At 40.8% G+C, this 22,922-nt stretch overlaps 1 protein-coding gene and 1 long non-coding RNA gene across 2 annotated transcripts in view; one reads left to right on the top strand and one right to left on the bottom strand.

Moving 5' to 3' along the window:
- The window catches only part of CALCR (calcitonin receptor), a 76,543-nt gene extending 56,671 nt beyond the window's left edge, over window positions 1-19,872 (bottom strand). The window contains exons 1-3 of the mRNA XM_040593785.1: window positions 19,825-19,872; window positions 11,015-11,168; window positions 7,010-7,120 (exon numbers count right to left, since the gene is read on the bottom strand). Coding sequence (XP_040449719.1) covers window positions 7,010-7,120; window positions 11,015-11,168; window positions 19,825-19,872 — 313 coding nt within the window. The remainder of the gene's footprint in view (window positions 1-7,009; window positions 7,121-11,014; window positions 11,169-19,824) is intronic.
- On the top strand, window positions 7,848-20,624 carry LOC121088088. The gene is made up of 3 exons (XR_005827820.1): window positions 7,848-7,859; window positions 13,313-13,316; window positions 20,538-20,624. It is a non-coding gene; the product is annotated as an uncharacterized LOC121088088 (long non-coding RNA).
- Window positions 20,625-22,922: the final 2,298 nt, after the last annotated feature.

Genomic DNA, 22,922 nt, shown 5'->3' with positions numbered 1-22,922 from the left:
AAAAAAAAAAGGAAAAAAAAAAGACAATGCTCCAGAACACAGCATACTTTTGAAATTACCGCAAGTTTCAAATGATTGTTTTAGGGGACTTGTTGAGAACCAATATGTGCATCAACACCAAGAGGAACAGTACATGTTATCTCAGCCTTTCATCACTGCAGCTTGGAGATAAACTCAGACTGCCTGTGTAGCAACGTTCCCATTGTACTCATTGCCAGATATTATCTAAAGCTGGAAAAGTTTTCAGTCATAAATAAAAGATTGATGGTTACGCTACCATGGAACACAGTGTACAAACATCATACCTACTATCCCATGCACTCTGCAAAGTACACAGCTTTTGTTAATATGCTATAGAGTATAATGGTAGTATCATCTATCATCTCAGTACTTCAGTGCCTAGGTAGGCACTCTGCTGGAGTTTAACACGGCCTCTGTAAGTTGGAGACAAAGCTGTTGCCTCATACTTTTCCTTGAAGCTAGACACACACAACTGATCCTAGTTTGGAAGCAGCCATGGCCCATGGATTCCTTGCTGTGACATTGTCAGAATACGGGACTGGGGGCTAAGCCTCCCTAATGTTCATCCCAGTGACTCAAACAGGTCAAACGTTTCTCGTAAATCTAAGAATCTATACAAAAATAAAGCTGTCAGTTTGTAACTCAACCACTGTTGTGCTGTGGCCCAGTAGCAGGTGTGGGATTGTGCATGTGGGCATGTGTTGGTTTTTAGGCTAACCAGAAGAATCCAGTAAACTTTGAAGAAATACACAATGTGTAAGGATGGGTAAGGCAACACTAGGAAGGCAAAATAGAAGTGTGGGCTTTAAGATTATTAAAATATTATGTAAACATGATCTTTTAGGCTCTGTCTGCACCTTAGCAGCTTGGACAGGGCACCACCTGGGCATCGCATTATTCAAAGTGGAGAACAGTGACACTGAGCGAGATCCATCTCACCTGACTTTAGCAACCTTAAACTAATGCAGTTTAGTAACGTAGTTAGCTTAGAGAAAGACAGACACTTCAAGAGTTGTCTGGGAAAGATGGATGAGAGAAACCTCATCCACAACAGCAGTTTCATGGGACTAGTGAAGTGTCTAAAAAGATTAACCAGTAGCAATAGTTTTGCATGTGGTGTTGTTTGTGCTACCAATAGTGCTTTTATGAATCATATTTTCATTAAGACAACTCAGTCATATATATATATATGTAACAAGTATCTTAACCCAATAACTCTGGAACAAACATGACAGCTCTATCAGTCAGGTTTTTTACAATTAGACCAACTCTATAGCTAGCACATGTTAAAAGAGTCAACAACATTTTTTTTTTATTTATTGTTGAGTTATAAGCTGGAAGTAGAAAGAAATTTTCCCCTGTTGCAGTGTGTGCTCACAGGATTCTTTGCCATGGTTTGGATAGACCTGTGTAGTGCTTAGTTTTGCAGATGAGGGAATAGCTGACACATCTGATTCACTTACATCCTCACTAAAATAATCTAGAAGAAGATTTTCCAAAATGGAAAAATCATCTGATATAATACAACTGAGACCCTAGAAAACTTCAGTTCCAGTGTCCTAATAAGTGAGGAATTACCACTATTGTCAGAATACCTTGGGCAGCAGAACTGGAATCTGTATAATAGAGTCATACTGTGCACTGTGGGGATAAAAATTGTTTTTTAAAATACAGCTGTCAAGCTTGCTAAGAAGCATGACATAAATGCACAGAAGGGTATGGGGGAAAGAAGTAGCTGAACAAAGCATTCAGATTTGTTTTATTTATCACTGTCTAAATAATATCACTTCAAGACAGGAAAACAGGACCAGCAGAAATCCAGAGCTGGCTTTTTTAGCCAGAGTCAGGAAATTTTTATTTTGTGGCAGCAAAAGAAGGGTTCTCCCAGGCCCAGCCCCCCCATACAGCTCAGGGTGCTTCAGCAGGTCCCTGGGGCTCCTGCCCACTGAGGATGCTGCTCGTGCCCACAGCCCACTGTGGGTGCAGGCAGGTCAAGGCACAGTGCCAGGTGGGAAGGAGCATGTGATGGACGGGGTATGCGGGAGGGGAGACCATGGTTGGGAAGGTGCTTGAATTAGGGGATGCCTGAGGAAGTGGCCTCTCTGCCTGCCAGGAGCCAGGGCAGTGGAAGGAGCTGCAGCTGCTGCTATGACCCAGAGAGTCTCTCTCTCTCTCTCTGGTTTGTGGAAGACCATTTCTCATCTGCAACGACTGCTCATCAGCTTGGAAACCTGCATGGCCGAACACTGTGTATTTTGCCAGCTGTGAGAAGGGTTTCTGTTCCCTCAAATCCAGTCCCTTGTGGTCACAGGCATCACAGCTGGTAAATCCAAAAGGGTCTGCAAGAGCTATTCAACCTGTTCTGTTCTCCCTTCTCCTGCATGGCGCGTTTATCCTTATTTCTTTAAAGGTATTTTGTAAGAAAGACAAAGCAATTCAGAGCCCACAGTACGACACAGGAAGAGCTGCAGAGAACGCAAACACCACAGTGCCCCTGTCCCCTCCACTGCTGCGATCCACGCTCCAGAGCAAGGGGACCTCAATCTCTCTCGTGTCCAAGCAGGAAGGCAAGGCCGTACGTCCATGTTCCTCAGCTGTGAGAGGCAACACCACACCAACAATCATCTGAGGTGACTGCTTATGGATACATATGGATCTGTCTCCAAACTGCACTTCTAGAAACTTTGCTCTTGGAGTCACATGAACAGTTATGAGTAACCGGTTTACAAAATAGAACCAGAGACAGAAACCCAACAAAGTGGAAAACTGAGTGGAGCTTTGCTAAGTGCAGCCTTGGATCACAAAGTTGGGCTGGGTTTGCTCCCTGCTGGGGTGGCTACTGCTCTTAACCACTGCTCTTTGCCAAAGAGGAAAGGGAGCAGAAGTTAAATGAAAAGGTATGGCTGCCATAGCCCAGCTTGCACATTCAGCTCCATTGCTATGTGACTGCTCCAAATTAATCCTGACCAAATTCACCACGCAGGGAGAGTGAGTGGGGTACTAGAATACTCCCCTGCCACAAACACAACAGCCTATGGATGGCACAGGGCAATGCTCTGCTCCTGCTGCCCGCAGTAAACCTGCCCTGCTAGAAGGCCATTACATTTTCCTTTTTTTCATTAGCAAGATATTACCAGCATGAATTGCATACTATATTCCTATCAAATTCAGTTCCTAGCAATTTCAGCATGACCTGGAACCATTTCAAAGATTAACCTGGGTAAAATATGAATATAAAATACAATTAAAGAGAAACTGTGCATGTTGTCTGAATAGGGCTGTATAAAACCATCCTGCTTGGAGCTTCACAGCCAGGAGTGGATGACAGAATTAATTTCCCACTGTCACTGGTGTTAAAGCAGTAGGTCTCGGTATGTTTTCCAGACAAATTGACTTGGTTTTATGCATTGTCACATTGTGTGTGATGGTCATTATGAGAAAGATTGCTACAAGAGGCAACAGTTGTTTATTGAAAAGGACAAAGTTGCCACAGCTTACAGAGAGGGGGTTCTGTTTGTCTGTTAGCTTTAAGATACTAATTTCTTTTCACAGGATAGGGCTTCCTCACATGAAGAAAGAAGTGTGGGAAGCCCTAGCTCACCGAACAGACTAGATTATCCTTTCAGAACACAGATTCCTAGCTAGTAAGAACTGATCTAAGTTCAGCAAAATAAGTGCGACTACATCTGGCAGGTAGTTGTGAAGCTGTCAGAAACAAAATGAATGGAGCACTAAACACGTTCTTCATTATTTTATCTCTGGGTCCTTTTCTCCAGAACATTATTTCACCTTGTTTACTTCCTAAAATACTCTAGCAACTGCTAGCAATGCTGAATGTTGTTGGGGGTTCAGATATAGACAGCTGGTATACAGCACCCACAGGTGCAGATGGGAGGAGGATCAGATCCTATGCTGCCAGATGTTTCACTTTTCCAGTTACAAATGACCTAAGTATCAAAGCACAAAAAGAAAGTCGAACACCACCATTTAATTCCAAGACTCAGAGCTATGCATGGCTTCAAACAGAAGTAACTTAAGCCATCAGTGGGCTTATACACAGTGATTCTGCAGATCTCCGTGCAGCCCAAAGCAGCACAGCATGAAATACTTGTTTCAGAATTCCATGGGGTTACTTGCATGCCTAAAATATATGCTGAGGTGGTGTGATATCACGACGACTTGATGGGAAGGAAATCTGACAGGCACTTCAGTTTTCATCAAGTGAAATGATTGCTCTTTAGGATGGATTTTCTGTTTCTCAGCAGACAATCTAGCTGTATTTTGCTTAACAGGGATAAGTTACCACAGGAAATAATAACCTGTGACACAAAACCTGACAGACTTCTCCAGGATAGCTGAACCCGTGCTTTTGGCCACCTGTAAGTGGCAGCCACTTCCATTAGCAGTTGAATATACTGGTCACCCCCACTATTTCTTGTCTCCCTCTTACTTTATTAAGTCCCCATGTAACAATCAGCCACCTGTAAAGCAAAGGCTGGCTACCCACTGATTTGATGCCGTAGCTGTAATACGTGCTCGGTTACTCAACAGCTACTCTAGGAAAGTGGCTCTGGCCCAACCATGAGTGGCTGAGGAGCCAGGGAAACACAGTGCTGACTGACCAGGATCCAGGCAAAGAGGCTACAGAGGTGCTGACACGGAGAAAAGAGATGTGCCAGGTGAAAATAATGAGTCCAGAAGACCACAGGTATTATTCCTAAACAGAACAGCAGAGAGAATAGTAGAAAATTAATTACAGGAGGAGGCTTTTACAGAGAACAGATACTAAAAAATTCTCAAACCTGCAAGTTTTAAAGCATGGCAGAAAGAGTACCCACAGCATGTACACAGTGTGGGCCAGCCTCTGGAGCACTCATCTGTACATTAAGAAGCAATTTGCAATCAGTTGTATGAGCCACCGATCTTGGTGTTAATAAGCATTAATGATTAGAGGTGTTTCTCCATGGATGGCTTCAAGTGTTACATTGAAGAGTGCTTTTGTAGCTGAGCAATTTGTTCAGAACAAGCCGCTGGAGACAAATGGGCAAGTGGAAAAGCTGCGAATAAGTGGCTTGGGAGCAAGCAGGAGAGTGGCTCTGTAATCACCTCCATGCACTGAGGGATGAGCACCTCCAGTGGTGGGGAAAATTCTGTGATTGCAGGTCTCCCGGCACTCACTTATGCAGGTAAAAGCTGAACTGTGCATGGAGTATACATAAACTAGGGTTGTTAGGGCCACAGTGAAAGCAGAAGCCCTGTAGTAAATTTTTTTATTCATCAATGGGGCTGTTGCCACATGGGGAGGATATCTTGAACACAATGGGGGCCAAAGCAGAAGGTACAGACCCCATCCAAAAAGCACCTTTAACATGCATGTAGGAAAAGGCTTGTGCAACCTTAAGATCCAGAGCCTCAAGCTCTCTCCTGAACATGGGCACTTTTGTCTGGGAACTGAACCAAGTTTGGCCAATTCTTTTAAAATGCTCTTCTGGCATCTTTTTTTGCAGATAGTCTAATGGTCAAAGTACTTGCCCACAGAGAGGGAGAGCTAAGTCAAAGGCACCCCTCCAGCTGAGGGTCTCACCTCTTCAGCCTGTTTCCCCTTAGGTGCTCCAAGGATTTGCCATGAGCAGCCCTGCTGCAAGGCTCCTCCTTGAAAACTGTACAGAAAAGAGCTCAAAACTAAGTGTGTCAGAATGCAAAAAAAGGTCACAAAAGACAAGACTTTGTGATTCTGTGAAACTGTTGCCTGTCTCAGAAATGTAAACTGCTGTAAAGATTTGTGGGGTAAGTCTCAGGGTATTCCCACAAGAGGTGGATATTCACACTGCCAGGGAGCTCACTTTCCAGGCACGCAAATCCTTTGATCCAACCTGTCCAACACCTACTTCCACTGGAAAGGGGGAGGTCCCTGAAGCTGGGATGCGGGTTTGAATCCTCTCAGACTGGGGCTGACACTGAAAGTTTCCCACTTGCTGGGTGAAATCTCTAATTGTGGATAGCTTGATTTATAAAGAAGAGAAATATCGATCAATCAGGCTGCTACTACAAGTGGAATTTAGCAAAATGCATACTGGGTCTGATCCAACCTGGAAACTGTTTCTAAATAGGCAACAAGCTGAACGAAATCAACAGTTTTAGCTAATGGTACTGGGTAATTAATTAACAGCTATGCAATAGCCTTTTTCCTTACTTTCCATTTGGGCACATACATTTTGGTTTAACCTTGTTGTAAATTTTTGGGTTTATATAGCCTCCTCCACAAATACTTAGTTTCACAGTTTTTAACTGCAATTGCTATGTGTCTATGTAGTATTCAGCACACTGTGGCATCAAGCACCACCTGTAACCAGCATGTCCTGAGCACCTAACGCACAACTGTATCTTTCTTCAAACAATACTTTTTGCGGAGTTACAGTTGTGTCTAATACTTCCTTGTACCCATTTAGCAATATTTCTGTCCTTGATTTTTCCTTTCTTTTGTCCTTTTAAATGTTGTTGAATTACTTCTCTTGGTCTGCATGTTTGCTAGTATTCGTATGAAGAATTCAACAAAAACTGAAACTTGGAGACTGAAAGAACATTATGTCTGCTCATCTTCTCACATAAAATGGTATTTTCCAATAAAAACCAGACAAAGAACATGCTAATACATATTTCACGCACATAAGCATTTTCTCTTAATTATAAAAACTTAGAATGAGGTGCTAAAAATGTTTTGAAATTATAACTAAGTAGTTAATATTTTTATAAACTAGGTTCCATAAATCCACGGGTTATATTTACATAAATATAAAGACATAAAAATATTTTACAAATTAAAATATATAAATCAGGATACCTGAAAGCTTGATATATTTTAATTTCAGCCAGACTCTGAGATTTCACAACGTTGCAAAAATGCCACTGGAAACACGCTTCCACTCAATGGCATGAATGTTCTGAAGACTTCCTTCAAAAGATAAGATGATAAAAAGAAATACTGTACCAGTTGGATCAAAGTCTGGAAAATAATCTGGACAATTCTGAGCAGTGAGTCTTCCAGCAGGTGTGTCGTCCCAGCACAACCAGCCGTCCCATGTTCGGTTGCAGAACAGACCTGTACATTCAAGAGGAAAGCAGTACTTAATTCAACATGCAATCACTTCTGATCCTGCTCTGTTCCAGCCTCTCAAGCAATATTGCCTTCTGCAGACAATCATGTTTTCTTTTGGCAATAAAACCCCTTGTTAATGCTACACTTTGAGTGGCATTCAGGTGCTACAAGGTACTTGTTTTTTGCTGACCTGACGTTAGTGGTGTTCATTTTACTGGCAAGTAATGCTTTAAAGCCTGTCAAACTGAATTTTGAATTCTGATTCTACAAATTCCTCTTTGTGATCCCCTTCTGTCCTTAGCTATAGAGCATGTACACTGGTGGTACCCAAAGACCTTATAGACATCCACTTTTCATTTCACTTTCTGCTGTTCAGCAGCTCTGAAAATCAAGTCTTTGAAATAGAAAGGTAGGAAGGGCTTGCAGGAATATCCCAGCTAAAAGCAGCATTTGCAGAGACAGGTCCCTGTAAAGTTGTTGCCTTGTTCAAGACTACAGGTCGGTGACGTAACTAGAGATCCAGTGAGGCAGGTGCAAGACTGATCTGTAAGAGGTGAACTCTGCCTGCTGATGCCTGGGTAGGCATGCTGTGATCCTGCCCTCATCATGCCCCTTCCGGGAAGGTAGCACTGTCGAGGCTGTGTCCCAGCCCTAGAAAAAACCAGCCATGCTAGGGAGGCAGAACACAGCTTATTCTCAATTCCTGTTACAGAAGTGTTACATACTGTGGTCCACAGAAAATGTGCTACAAGACTGCTTGCTGTAACAATTTCCTGACTCGCTGTGGATTTATTCAAGTAACACATTAAAAACCTCCACCCTTTACTTCTTATTTTCCATTTAAAATCAGTTTGTGTTGGGGAAAAGGTATTTATCATCATGACCATCATGTTAGAAGGAAATACAGCGAGAAGATACATCTTGCCTTTTTTGCTCTAGTCCCAGGGGAGTTGCAGCATTGTTGCTATGATCATGTAGGCTGTTCCTGAATCATATGGAAGGCACCTAACAAGGGCAGCTAATTGCTTCTGGTGCTTTTGAAATTATCCATAGCTAAGCTTTCTTGCTTCAGCAAGAAAGCTGTAAAAAGCCATCTGAATTGTTCGAATTTGCACCAATAACTGTTTTTCAAGTCAAACCAGTTGTGGATTAAAAACTGAAAGCATAAAAATTTCCAAATTAATTTTTTCCAGTTAGATGTCTAGCAAAAAAGATATTTTTATGAACACGTCTTCATTAGCTAAGATGTTATGCACATCTATTCTTCTGTTGTCAACTTAAATGTGCAACTTGTTCACTTAATTAACCATCAAAGACTTTTAGGAATCATTTTGTAATATCAAAGAAAAAGAAGAGTAAGAAATGTTTGCAACTTGAGCTTGTATCTGAAAGACACTGCAGAATGGGGTTGGTAGGAATTTTTAGCTTTAAATCCTTTGTCTTGCATAATAAAGAAAAAAAGTTACCGATGTTGACCTATACACTGTGGAATGTGTCTTTCAAGGTAAGTAACAGGAGATATATATATATATATGCACACATACATCCATAACTATATACACACACATATATAGATACACACATATATGGTTTTTTTTAAGTGATGCAGGAAATAAAACACCATAAGTAATAAAACAGAGAAGGAAGAGTTGAACTCTTTGTTGTATTATTTTGTATTTGTTGAATTGTATCACTGGCTAAAAATATCACATTTTGGGACGGACAGGGCGGCTGGGAGTGTCGCGCTGTCCTGGAGGGATGGTCAGGTGTTCCCACGTGCCTGAGCTCATTTCATTATTTCTTCATGACTGAAGGTAATCAATTCTACCTTGAAATGGGCAAGATAAATGTGTATACACGGTCCATTACTTTGTCTCTGCTGACACACGCCCACTGTTCATGCCGCCACAGCTCACCTGTATAATACCATCGCTCTGGCTCCTGAGCAGGAGATACTATGCAGTTCCCTGCAGTTCATTGCCATCAGTTTTGCGCCCCAGGATTGTGAAGGACTTAAACTACCTCTGCACCAGTCTACAAGTAGGCTACATTAGGGACTGCAGAGATACCAGGGAAAAATTAGACACATCTTGGCTGGCTCAGTAAAGTTGTTACCAGGCACTGGGCTTTCCTGGGACGTTCAGTGTTACACTTCACTATTGTTTCTGCTGAAAATGCACAGCTAGCATACTCCTTGAGCTCATGTGTTGGGCTTTTCCCAGGAGACACCACTACAGTTGTCCTTTGCATTAAGGGAATTTAAGGGTATTTCCCATATCACCCCATCCTCCCTTTCAAATTTGCAGTCAAGAGCCTTAGAACTTGTCCCCTTCCAACCATTTAAGAAGTGTAAATGTTGAAGGGCTGGTGAAGATCCCATAATTCAGTTGAAAATGCAACTTCAGTAGTGTTGGCATCATTCCTCAGACACCCATTATCTTCACTCTGGGCTATAAATTAATTAGGTGCATGTTGCTATGAACATAACAGTCCCCAATGGCATCACTTAAATCCAGCTGCCAGTCGAAGGAATGCAAGAACTGCTGTGCTCTGTCTGATGGCTGCAGGTCTGCCACCTCTGTCCTCCTGCGACAACACTGCCCTTGAGAACACTACTAGGAATTTATGTCATGAGGCCTATGAATTTCCAGCTCATCCTGGCAAAACACTTCAGCCCTTTGCAACTAACCAGACGTGCAAGGTGAAAAAGAAAAGTGAATCCAGTGGAACTATCAAGGGATGCAAAAATCACGTATTTATAGAGCTGGAGACAAAGAGTAATCTGAGCAGACAGTAAGTTATTTCCCCCTCAAGCTCAGCAATTAAAGGCTTTTTTATGTCTGAAACATGATGCTGTCTATTCCATAACCCTGTTTAAATATTTGTGGGGTTTCCCCATTATTGGTCTGAATGAAAAACTATTTGAAGGAATGGGAATCTCTACATTCATTCCCAAACATGTCTGCATCAAGTCCTGAGTATCTTAACATCTAATTATTCTTTGAGTCTTACAGAGCCCAGTAAAATCTTTGTGTTAAAGGGCTGTGGAAATGTCTTTGTTCTTATATTACAAAAAAATCCCAGACTATCTTCACCCCATCTACTAGGTTGGATTTTTTTAATAATGATTTTTTAATACAGTTTCTCTTTAAACTGTGCCCTCATTTCTCTGCTCTTTACTTGCATCCCCAGATTGTCTCCAATATTTTTTCTTTAGCCTCCTCATAACTTCCTCCATATTTTCTGTGAGAAAAGTGACCAGAATGCTCAGTCCCAGCCAGAAAAGCTGCTTCATTTATACTGTGCTACTGTAGCACCGCTATTATTTGACATTTTCCTTTCTATTAATGTTAATATATGCCTTGTATTCAGTAAAGATGCATGCTTAGTGCTTTCTAAACCTCTTTTTGCTATTGTTACTGCTGAATATAGAATTCCTGGAACACCTGCGTTGGTACAGAGCATGACAGCTATCATCCAATACACAAATGACAGAAGAACAAAACAGTAAGCAGAACAAACAGAACAACATTTATGTTGAAGAGAGCAATGTTCACAACCAGGTCTTTGTGTAAGCTTGCTGAAAGTTTCTGGAGAATGCCATTCCCTAAGCAAGAACAGGAGAAATTCAAGCAGCAAAGCACTGAGCCATAAATGTAGATTATGGAGGTACCGTCGGCACGGGGAGGAAAGAAAAGCTGTTAATTCCCTAGGCTTGTTCCAGCCTTTTTTATTTTACACTTAAGAGGATGCTAAGTGTGAATTTGATGACTGCTGACAGGAAGGAAACTGCACCCCAAGGAAGACTACGCGTTAGTATACAGAAGTAAATGTTTCTTTATAGCTATATAAGCAAGCATGGCAATATACAAACAGATTTTTAAAAATCTTTTTTACCTTTTTTCTTATATGGAGGAGCTCTGTTCATCCTTTCATAGCATTTGAACTGTGAATCTATTATCTTCTGCCGTATGACTGAATTTTCAGTTACTACAGGCTCTACTGTAGGATCAGTATAATTTACAGTAGAAGAAAGACTTGGAACCATTCTCTGCACAGAAAGGAAAAAACGTTAGTACAAGCGAATAAACGAGGAGGATAAAATAAAAAAGTAAGGATCAGAAATCTCTGTTATGCATTCTTCAAAGGCCTTTTATTTGCACATATGTTTAGCATTATGATGGGCCTCATACTGCTTGCGAAGTAAACGCTGAGTTTTCACTAGTTTACCTCACTATAAACAGGATTTTAACCAAGCCCTTTTTCTTGACAAAAGAAAGGACCATTAAATACTTGATAGAGTCTTCAAAAATCTTTTCATTTAGTGATCTGCAAAAAAGATTTTGTATCTTCCCAAAGTTACACCCATGTATTTCTACTCACTCATGCTGATTTCTCTCCAACTACCCAGACAAAATACCTCAGTGCCACAGCCTCAAAACTGTTCATTTCATGTTTTATGTCACCTGCTTTGAGCTTCTTCAACTGTTAAGGTCACAGAAACATAGGGCAGAGAGTTTAAACCTCACTACCTGGCCTTAGCTCCTAGTTAACTGCCTAAGCAAGGTGTCCCTAAATTTGAGAGTCTGAGTAACAAGGTCCTCTTTGATCAATTGGCATCTTCTGACTTCTCCCACTCTGAGCTGCCTGCAGGGGAAAGGGAAGGATCATCACCTCTGGAAGAGAGGTCAGTCATAGTTTTTTTCATTCATCCACCTATCCATCCCTCTGTTGCACTGCCCAGGTCTGTGAGCCAGAGCACAAATGAAAGCGTGGAGCTTTAGTTAATTCTGTTCTGCCTTAATCCTGTATCAGGACACTTCTGTGCATGAAGGTGATAGGAAAGGATTAGTTCCTCTGCTTCCCCAAGCAAAAGCAATGCTGCTGTGGCACTTTCCTTGTATGACCGTCGATTTTTCCCTATACTAAACATTACTTAAGGCATCACAAACACACACAGAGTCATTTACAGGCTCCCTCAAAACTTATGACTCACACAAACATACAATCTTGACATTTTTAGCAGCAAATACTAGTACACACATCTTTAAGCAAGCTTTTGTAGGTGTTCAAACTGAAAACATGACAGTTCAAATATAAGGTTACTTCTTACACTTTTGCTTCGCTTTTCCATAATTGCACATAACAAGCAAATCCATCTCATTAATACATTATGCTTTTCCCATTTGCACAACTAAAACATCTTGGTAAAATATTCAGTAAAACCACAGTATGTTTGATGTAGTTGAAACTAAAAAAAGTTGTTACTTTATCCTGATACTTCTGTGCCATGTCAGTTTAATCATTTTATACTCTTATATCTAATCAATCATTTTTTCTTAATCTCATCTCTTTTTATACAAACATTTTCATTTTCAACTGTATACAGCTACTATCTGAAGACTAGAGGACAGTGAAGGCAGTTTATCTCGTGGCACTTAAATAGTTACTTAGGATGGGAGGAATAAGAAGAAAGATATCTTCTGACAATTTTATATAAACTTTATGTGTATGTATGTACACACACACAAAGATATACTTAGACAGTAAAGCCATTTGGAACATTTCAACTGGCCATCCAAGTTAAAAATTACTCATCTAGAAAGCCAGAACAGGACACACAGAAGCACAGCCAAACATCGCAGATCCCTCACTTACGAAAAGATTAAAGGGAATAGCTGGAGTCCATGAGGACCATTTTAAAACCAACTAAGCAATATCTGAAATCCAGCATGTAGCATAAGAAAGTGTAGATGATGTTCTTCAGATACCCTCAGGCCTGTCTTAGACCTTCGTGTCCATGTATTGCCACAGGCTTTGGCACTTCTCTGAAGTGATTCACAGATACTCCATGCCTTTCCCTCCCCCTTCTTATTTTGAATAATACCTCAGTTCCAAGCTGTTTTTATTCAAGACAGAAATAATGGCATCATCAAAGAAACCTAGTGGGCCTTCCGTGGCATTGCCTCTGTTCCTGGTGATTCCTCTGTTACTCTGGGCCAATTTGGGAACACACCCGCATTTTTAAAGAATAACCATCTGAGTATGCCTGGAAAACATCACCAATTTTCCTTGCCCTGAAACAATGCTTTTATTTCAAGGTTTTTTTTTCTTCTAAGAAGGAGATGATCTGTTTTTTACATCTGTTTGACCAAATAAGATCAAAATCATTTCATATTGACGGAGACCAGAAAGACTGGTGTCACAGGTCATAAATACTGATACAGTTTCATTTGCTTTATCTGTACAGAATAAAGCACACCACAGATATGCAAGAATTGGCAAATGCCAGCTACAAAGATAGAAACTGTAGAAATTGTTCAGTTCTTCAGAACATCTTTCCCCTATTCTAACTTTTTTTGGAGACTCTTTTATACACCATTTTTAAAAGGACAGACAATTCCCCAAAGATTGCATAGTACAGAAACATCGAAGCTGAAATAAAAAGATATCCCTTCAGAAAAGCAATGCTCTATTTACGTCTTTTAACTGGTGAAGATGTAACAGTTTGTAACTAGGGATGACAATTTTGGGGGTGTAAGATACAATTCAGACACCAAAGGCACCTTAAACTTAAAGGTCAGTTTCATAACTTGTTGTAAGGGATTAATCCAACTCCTGAAGTAGTCAGCTCTTGTTGGGTACAGGTCAATGAGAACATTTTAATATTGGGATGCAGAGAGCACCTGCGGTGGTGGATAGGATAAACGTCCTGGATTTAAAGTGCTCAAGCATGTTACCAGAACTGCTCATTCTACTGCCTCTGCACAAGGCAATCACTGCCCAGCTGAAATTGCCAGCAAAATTTGTGTTGCCCACATTTGGCCAGGAATTCAATCGGGGTGATTAAAAATATGGATGACACTGTCACTAAAGCTCAATGGAAATCCCTTCATCAGTAGAAATCACTTAACGGCCTACAGCAAATCTGAAGCAAGTTTGGATAAAAACCTGGAATAGTAATATTAGATTTTGATGAAGAGGTTGTTTCAGTTAAAATTTTGTAACTCATTTGTTTGCAGCGAAGTTCTTAACAGTCTTCCAAGAAGGAAGTATGCGTTTGTTTTGAGCGTGTCAGCCACCAGTGTGTGTCGGTTGCCTCAGGAACTGGTACCATGGTGCTGTCACATGTCTCAAATTATGTATTTTTTTTTGTTTTTACCAAACACAAAGATTCAGATTTTCAAAGTTAGTTGCACAAAAATCTTTCCAGGCACTTCTGATGTAATCAAATTGCTTGTTTATGAAATCAAATTAAGGGATTATACATAGGTGTGTTACTGGCATTACTCACCTCTCATATGTACGCTTTGAATACTCTGAATGTACTCTTCCCTTTGACAGCTATTACTCATTGCTAGTTGCCTAGATTTGAAAAAGCTAGCTATGGAAGTCTGAACAATCTTTGCTTTCACCTTAAAATCAGATGACCATTTCAGCAACTAATGAAAAGTTTGATTTGGTGGCTTGCTGGAGGATGAGCAGTAACAGCTCTGCTTGCAATGCTGGTGTTTTCTACCTATACAGGAGAATCACATGCCCACCGCCACGCTGGGACTCAGAGCCTAACACCTGGCCTCCCTGAAGTCAGTTCAGTGGGCTGATGATCCAGCCTGATATTCCTGGGGCTCAGTCAGGCTAAAATCTTGGTACAGTTTGTGATGTCAGATATTATTTGTTTTAGTCTTGCACTTGTTACCACAGAGGTCAGGAAAAGGCAAATGGGCCAGAAAAATCTCAGTCATTATTCTTTTATCTGAAGCAGCAGGAGCTTGGGCATAGCTACACAGGAGGGAAAGCTCAGTGCACACCATGCTAATGAGAGGCTGGGAGTGTCCCACGAGTCTCTGTGTCTGTGTGTTCACTATCATGAAATTAAGGATTAGGAATCATCTCTGCTACTACATTTTAATCTGATTATATTAGATTAAAATTGTTTTATATACAGTATAAAAATGATTATATCTAGTTACTTTAGGAATTAAGTTTCAAAACATGTTTTCACCATAAAAAGCTAAGATCAAATAATTTTCACCTGGTTACTACCTATGGTATTGAAGAAATTTTGAATGTTCAGAGTCCGTTACTGCACATTAAAAACCCTTCCCATCCATCCATCAGTTACTTCAGATGGAAATACAAATGATGTTGATACAATAAAGGAATGCCTCATTCATTTATAAACATTCTTTATTAAAGAGATAAATAATTCACAACTTAATAATCAGGATGTGTTCATAACCTGAAAATGATTGGTATGATTTCTTCAGAAGAAAACTGTTTAAGTGATGTCCCATGTAGCAGTTTAGCAGCCGTACATATGATGTCACTCCTAAAAGTCCAAGTAAATGACGTCATACATACGACCACCAAGCCACCACGTGACAAATTACTGTTATAAGAAAATGAATTATCATTACAAAGAGAAAAAACAGGCTGCTGGGAATGCTGAAATTCACTTTATACCTAGAATTAATAAAATAATCTAGAGAAAGCAATTTGGCTGCATTATTAAACTATCAAAAGGAACAAATAGTGCCCCAGTTTCTGTAAGGAAGACACACCTGCTATTAACCTGTGAAAGATTGTGCCCATTTCCGCAAGAGAGAATCAGATAAAACAAGCACAAAATTACATTTTTTACCCCACAAAATATTGGGACATGATCAACAAGCAACCCCAAATATTTTTCTTCCCCATCAAGGACCGTAAAGTACACTAACTGTTGACTATACATGACATTTAGGAATAGAAGGTATTTCGTAGCTTCCTTTGCTTTTGTTTTTTCCCCTCCTTCCACTAAACACAGTAATTTTGCAACATTTATTGTTGAGCTATTTCAGATTCTGGATGCTCCAACTGTTATTGATTTCAATAGCTCAAAAATTCATTTGGTACAATTCTTTGAAAACTGCAATGTGTAGTCACCACTTTGTGGGTCGCTAAACTCCTATTCTTCAATACATCATATCTTTGAGCAAGAGCTTAGCATGACTTAGACTGGTTGCAGAGCGCCTCGTACTTTGATTACATTTGAACTACATTTCACAGCTGCTAGTGTTAGAAAAGATAACGACTGTGATCCCTTAGGAAGGTCCTTAGTGCATGGTATTCTGTTAACATGGGAATAATTTCTTATGCATCACAAATGCCCTAAGAAACAGTAGACAATTTATTTGGGGAAATATCTCAACATGACATGTTTTACTTAACCACTGAATGCTAAAATTTTCCCATACTCAATTGCTGTTGAAGCAGGATGGAAATTATCTCATAGCGAGATCCCATACAACTTATTTTGCAGATTTTGGCAGTTGTTGAATGAGATCATCAGCCACAGTAGATGAAGACAAGGCACTTGTAATGAAAAACAACTCAAAAACTTACAGTTCTGTTCCATTGCTTGCAGGATTTGCTCACACAAGGAAGCTCTACTCCCAGGGTAGCCTGATGCAAACTGCAGGCTTAAAGGAAGGCTGCAGAATTCTTCATAGATGTTTGCTTGCAGCTCTGATTATCATCTTGTAAGAGACCTCTTTAGGGCTATAAGCTGCATAGCGACATTCTTATGTGTTTAAAAAGCAAAGAGGGAGACAAAAAGTCCTGATCGCCCCTGAAACTGGGTGAACAGAACACAGTATTCCTTTCCTTCTTGGGAAGTCATGAGAAGCTTGAGTCTCAAATTCTCCCACTAATTCTCACCACATTAAAACATCAGCAGCTTGCTTTCCTGAGATTTCCTTGTGTGAAAAAAGCTCCAGAACTTGCAAGTCCACTTCCTTACGACTTGAAGCAACACATAGTTACAAAGGCACATGCACACTTCAGAACAGCAGCTTTCAAAGGCATGGTCTCAGGTGATGAGACCCAAGGGGATCTTATCATCCAAGGCAGGGGAAGCCCCCGGGCTCCCAGCAGTGCACGACAACAAGCAAGGCTCTGATGAAGCATGCCACAGGAGCCTGCGACAGATCTTCAGCAGCAATTCTGGCCCACCTATGGGTGGGATCTGCTTTCATCCAGATGGTGGAAGAGCCACTGTCTAAGCAGTAAAAGGCTTGTGCTTACAGTACCTGCACAGACATGAGTTTTAGAGATTTGTGATGAGAGTGGCTGAGGTGAGCAGGTGGCAGGATCCCAGGGGAGAACATGGACGCACCACCCCACTAGTCCATATTGCACTCCTGGCTGCGAGGATCAAATCTTACACCACGAGCAGTGCCCTCACCATGGTGGCAAATGTTTTACTAATTGGCTTCTGGAGACTTGAACCTACTACTGCAACTGTGTTCCAAAATGTGACAGTTTGTGTAGTTACCAAAAATTACATTTAGGTTTTCACATAAATTTACATGTTTTGTGAATGGGAATTATTCACAAGCCTTTCAGGAGCTAACACAATGTACCAGACTCTGTATAGCTTAGTGACTGAGGCTTGGTAACAATTTAACAGATTTGGACTTAATTTGTGCAATTTGGTTTTTACTCAAAATGCATTTATTTTAAAATACAATCTTGGTCTAATGGACATAATTGAATAATAGTGTGGTCTTCAGCTGCAGCATTCATTTTGTCCTACTGTGCATTTTGTGGTTGGCTCAGGACAACAAGACTGGAATACGTAAGAAAGACTACTCCATCAATCCTCATTTACAGGGCAAGTCCAAACTACCATCTGTAGGCACTAGATGACGATTTTTACCTGACAAAACTGCAGAGAGTAGAACTCTCTTTTCTTAACAACCTGCAAAGCTGATCAGTCACACAGGAAGGGACCCAAGCTTGTTTCCTCCTCCTCATTCTCTGCAGCCCCTGGACACACCGGGCTGACTCTCCATCTTTCTTCTGGAGAGAAATGTGCACTGAGGGGGATGAACTAACTGCTCCAGTGCACAGGGGCTCACGTACTTGAGGAAACAAGTGTTAATCACATTCTGTAGCTCTCAGTAATTACTAAAAACTAGACAGCACCAGCAATAAACTAGGAAATGATGAACAGTTATATTTTCCAACTGAATTCACTTTGAATTGTAGAGGACTACCTGGTGATGTATTATTGTGCATCCAAAAGCAAGGGAAGCCATCAAAGATGAAGACAATAAGGAGTTTTATTTCTGAATTAGGTTTTGGAGCAACTGGTGCTTTATTTTGACATATGTGAGTTATTATGGAACTGTACACAAAATAGTAAAGTGCTATTTATTCTATGCAAAAAATGACAAAGGTAAGAGATGGTTTTTTTATCAGAAGGTACTGAAACCCCTTGGTGACAAGCCTAAAGGGGACTGTGGGGAGGGGGTGTCTATGGACACCATGTAACTAGGGTCTACGACAAAATATTCAAGGAGAGATATGGGATGAATCTGGGGAAGTCTTCTGCAAAGCACTGATGACATATACAGGGAAGAGTGCACTCCAGCACTGCAAGGGAGTCACAGCTACCCCAAGAAAAGGGATTTCAGGTAAAAAGCACGCCCTTCTCGACTCAAAAAAGTTGTGACCATTGCAGGGGGATTGGAAACCACAGTGGGGCAAATGGCATAGGCAGAGAGCCTGGAGCCCAGAGGAGAAAGCAAGGACCTCAACAGGTTGTGCTGTTTTGCAACAGCTTGCAGCCACCAGTTGGAAGCACAGGACACAGACAAAAGGATGACAGTAAACCATCAGCAAAGAAATATCTGGAGATGGTTTGTGAGGTGAATAAATAACATGAATGGGATCACAAATCACTTTACTATTTCTTCCTTTACCTCCAGCAGTAGCTGACATGCAAGTCCCAGGGGCTCATGGCTCTGGGAACCAAGGGGTGATTGGAAAAAACAACTGAGTGGAAACAGTCTTTTTGGAAGAGAAAGAAAATCACCCTTTCCTCATTACATACCACAAATGAAATTTAAAAAATGAATGTTTTCTACCAGCTACAGGTGGGGAAATTTTTGGAAAAGTGCTTGATGCCAAATATTTTTTGTATTTGATCTAACAGCAGTGTTCTGGAAAGTGTCAAGGAAACAGAGCTTGTTGACTGTTCTGTAACTGAGGCTCTGGGCAGTAGTCTCATTTCTGACTACCTGTAAAGTCTACAATTTTGTGATAATTGCTAGTAATTGAGGTTTCACAAGTAGAGAACAGAGGAAGCATCCAACTTACATGAAAGGTATTTAGTCAGGCAGAAATGAATTTACTACATATTTAGAATATCAGCTACTCAGACATGTCACATACATTGCAATAACTAACATTGATATTAAACAGTTGAAAATAGCATTTGAAATTACTATCTAAACTTTATACTGTTATTTTCCATTTCAGTTGCTTTCCTAGTAGCAGAGTACCTATAAGTAATTGCGGATTTTTACTGTTTAAGTAATTTTAAGTCACACAACAACATTAAGGAAGTTTTAAAACACCTAAGTTTCCATATCACTGATACCTTGTAGCTTGTAAAAAGAGAGAAATTAAAAAAATCACATGCATTACCTTCTTCAGGCTTGATGTTATGTCTCATCAAGAAACAACGGTATCAAGTTCAAATTTTTATGATATATTTTACTTAGAAGCTTTATTAACCTTATTTTGAAATGTACCAGTAAGGGAACTCGTTCTTCACCTGTTCAGTACAACAAATATAACTCTACTCATTTTTCTGAATATCATCACAAGTTTAAATTTGGTAGGTGTCATGAGCAGTTCAGTTTTCTCATACTTACAATTAGAAGGATTATCAGTAAGAAGCAACTGTGGGTTGTTTTTCTCATTGTGGAGTCTTCCTGGAGAGACACGTTGTAGCTGACCCTTTTGGGAATTAAACAACAAAAACAAAAGCAGTGTTAGACTTTTATATCTGTTAAAATTCCTTGTCTTTGTGTATGAGCATCTTTTCAGACTTGAAGCAGACTCTGTGCGTGTACCTCCAGTCTTGTGTACGCTCATGTTAGGCTTCACTGAAGGCTTGTATGCTTTTAATTTGGTCTCCTCTATGGACCTCTGGTGGTGAGTTCAGCTGATGCAGGGTCCAGCTCCATGTTACTGTACCACCACCAGCAGATCTGGGTTAAGCTCTCTGCCTTTACCACCTGAGGCTACCTTGATTGTCCTGATTCAGCTGTTCTAACCTACACATATGGCTGCAGACCCATGAAGATTTTTGGTATTTTTAAAATAACCTAAAAACCCCAGGAAGATCCAATTTGCAGATAAACATAATGGCAGTTAAAAGTGTATTTAAGGGGCAAAAGAAAGTCAGAGGTTGGGTAACCTCCACCCAGGTGAGCAAGCATGGCAGGAAAAGAGAGAAACTGGGACTACCGCTGCAGGATCAGCCACTCCCCAATGTGGCTAGCTTGGCCAGGCTGCACATAGACACACTGTGTAACCCTCAGGCCATTGAGAACAACTGCTTCAGCTGCACAAAGTAGTGGAGAGGTGTTGCAGCACTCTCAAGACTAGCCAGCTGCAACAAGGCTTTTACCACCCCATACCAGGTTAACTTCAATAAGTAGCTGCCACACCTTGCCCCAGCACAGCCACCAATCCCACACAAGGTTTCAACAGTTCGTCTACTGTCCGTGCTGTTTCTCCATCCTCTTCAGGTCAGTCCACCCTGCTTCTTGCCTCTGCTGCATCTGGATTCTCCTTTCTCCGGGCTCCTCCTCCAGCCAACCTCTCCTCATCCAGGCCCCCTTCTTCTCCCAGGGCCTCTCCTATATCCAGAGGACTCACCCTACTTCCTCCAAATCTCTCTTCACCCGGAGCTCCTCTCCCATACCCTTAGAGCTATTTAACTACTTAGCAGGAACCAGCCCCAGCTGCACCTTATCCACATCAGCCAACCCACCGCCCCTGAAGCCAGCCCACAGCTGTATATTATCAATGTTAATTAACCTGACTTCATTCCTCTAGAATTCCTCTACAGAGACGCAGAGCATGGACACCACCCCACAGGCTTGGGGAGAAGTAGTTCAGCATCTTTTTGGTTTCCTATCTTTTTCCTAAATCAATATCCATTTGGCCTTTCTGGGAAAAGTACCCAGGGGCTGACACGTATCATCATATTGCTTCATAGTTGTGGGCGTTAAAAGCAAGAAAAGCTCTTTGCATTAAGCCATCATTTTTAGTTTTATAAAAATGGGACTTGTGCACTAGAGTGAGAAACATGGCTTTTGTCAATGACAGTGCCTTTTGATATCTCAGGGACCACTAGTGGTGCATGGGCTGAGCACCACCACGCCTACAGATCACCTTCAGCCATGGTAAGACAGTAGGCACTCACACACCTTTCTTTTTCATACAGCTTAAAAACTAAGAGTGAGGTGTTTTCTACCCGGGCAAACAATCCTGTGAACACCCTACATACATGAAACTCAGAAATTTAATGGGAAAAAGGCACACAGACTTGGATGCTTAGTCTGCTTGACATGTAGTGAGCAACACAATCACTTGTGTAACGTTTATCTCTGCAACAGCACTGTGACAGCTTTCCTCATCTTTAAATGGTCTGGAAGGTCACCTGTTTTCAGAGGGGAAGGAAAATATGAAATCAGTTGTAACTGTCCTCATCCAAAGCAGAAATAGGTAATCTCGAAATGTGTGTGGCACTTCCACTTCAATGTAACACGTGGATGTAATCTCCTACCAAATCCAAATGGGAGTGTTGCAGTCAAGTGTCACAGAGATTACATAAAACCCAAACTGAGAGAAAACAGGGCTCAGAGGATTTGCCTCTAATAAGGAGCCTTATCACTATCTGAACTTTGCCAGAACCATTCTGGTGTGCCAGAGGTAAGGAGACAGGCAAATGGCACACAGACAATATGTAAATTATGCTGTTGGCCACAGATTTGTATTTGATCAGCAATGGTAGACAACTCAATTGAAACAAAAACTGGAGACAGATAGATCAGAGGAAAATGCGTGAAATTGTATCTTCTCCAGACTATTCACTGTATTACCAAAATGATTAATGAATATATAAACAATGAGCCTTAGTCAGCTGTGCAATGAGCAGACACACAAGCGAGAATATGGTGTTCACACAGTTACACACCAAACTGTAAAGCATCCTGCAGTGTGCTGCACAGCCAGCCTGGTGGGTGCCTCCGTCCTTCTTGCTAGCCGCATCACTTCTGCCATGTCTACAGGGATCAGGTAAAAAGCAGGCAAAGGACAGACTTTGCCTTATAAACTGTCAACAGTTTTAAGGTACACGTTACTTTCCAGAAATGGCACAGAGGTCAACACAATAAAGTGACCTAGAAAGCATAAGTAAAATCAATAGCAATTGAAGTTTCCTGTGATACACCTACTTTTTTGGTACTTTGTGCTGGGAGTGCTTGCAGCACTACGTTGGGTTATAGCTGTAGCTGTAGGTAAATCTCACCCTTGTGAGATTTTTTGAACATTTGTTATTATGTACTGAAAGAGCTGTTTAAAATGTTTCTTGCTCCCATCTCTCCTAATTTTAAAAAAAGCCATCTGTAAAATATTTAATGTATTATTTTCCCTTCTGTTAACTGTGATGACTGTGCCATACGATACTACATACAATTAAATGCCTAAGAACTATCTCCCATACTAAATCTTATATAGTCTTGGTATTTCTAGTCTTTCTTTTTCTAGTCAGCTCTAACCACAGGAATGGCTGACATGCTACATAAAATTCAGCATCTCTTTTTTTCTTCCCTTTCACAGGAGTCTTTTCCAATGACAACGTCAACAGTTGCTGAACAACAATATTTTAACAATCCAAGTATTGCTAAATCCAAGCTCTTGACTAAGATTTGGCTTTTCTCTATTTTAACCATAAGAA

This window comes from Falco naumanni, chromosome 4, assembly GCF_017639655.2.
Source record: "Falco naumanni isolate bFalNau1 chromosome 4, bFalNau1.pat, whole genome shotgun sequence".
NCBI classification, from domain to species: Eukaryota; Metazoa; Chordata; class Aves; order Falconiformes; family Falconidae; genus Falco; species Falco naumanni.
This window is presented reverse-complemented; position numbering and strand designations above follow the sequence as displayed.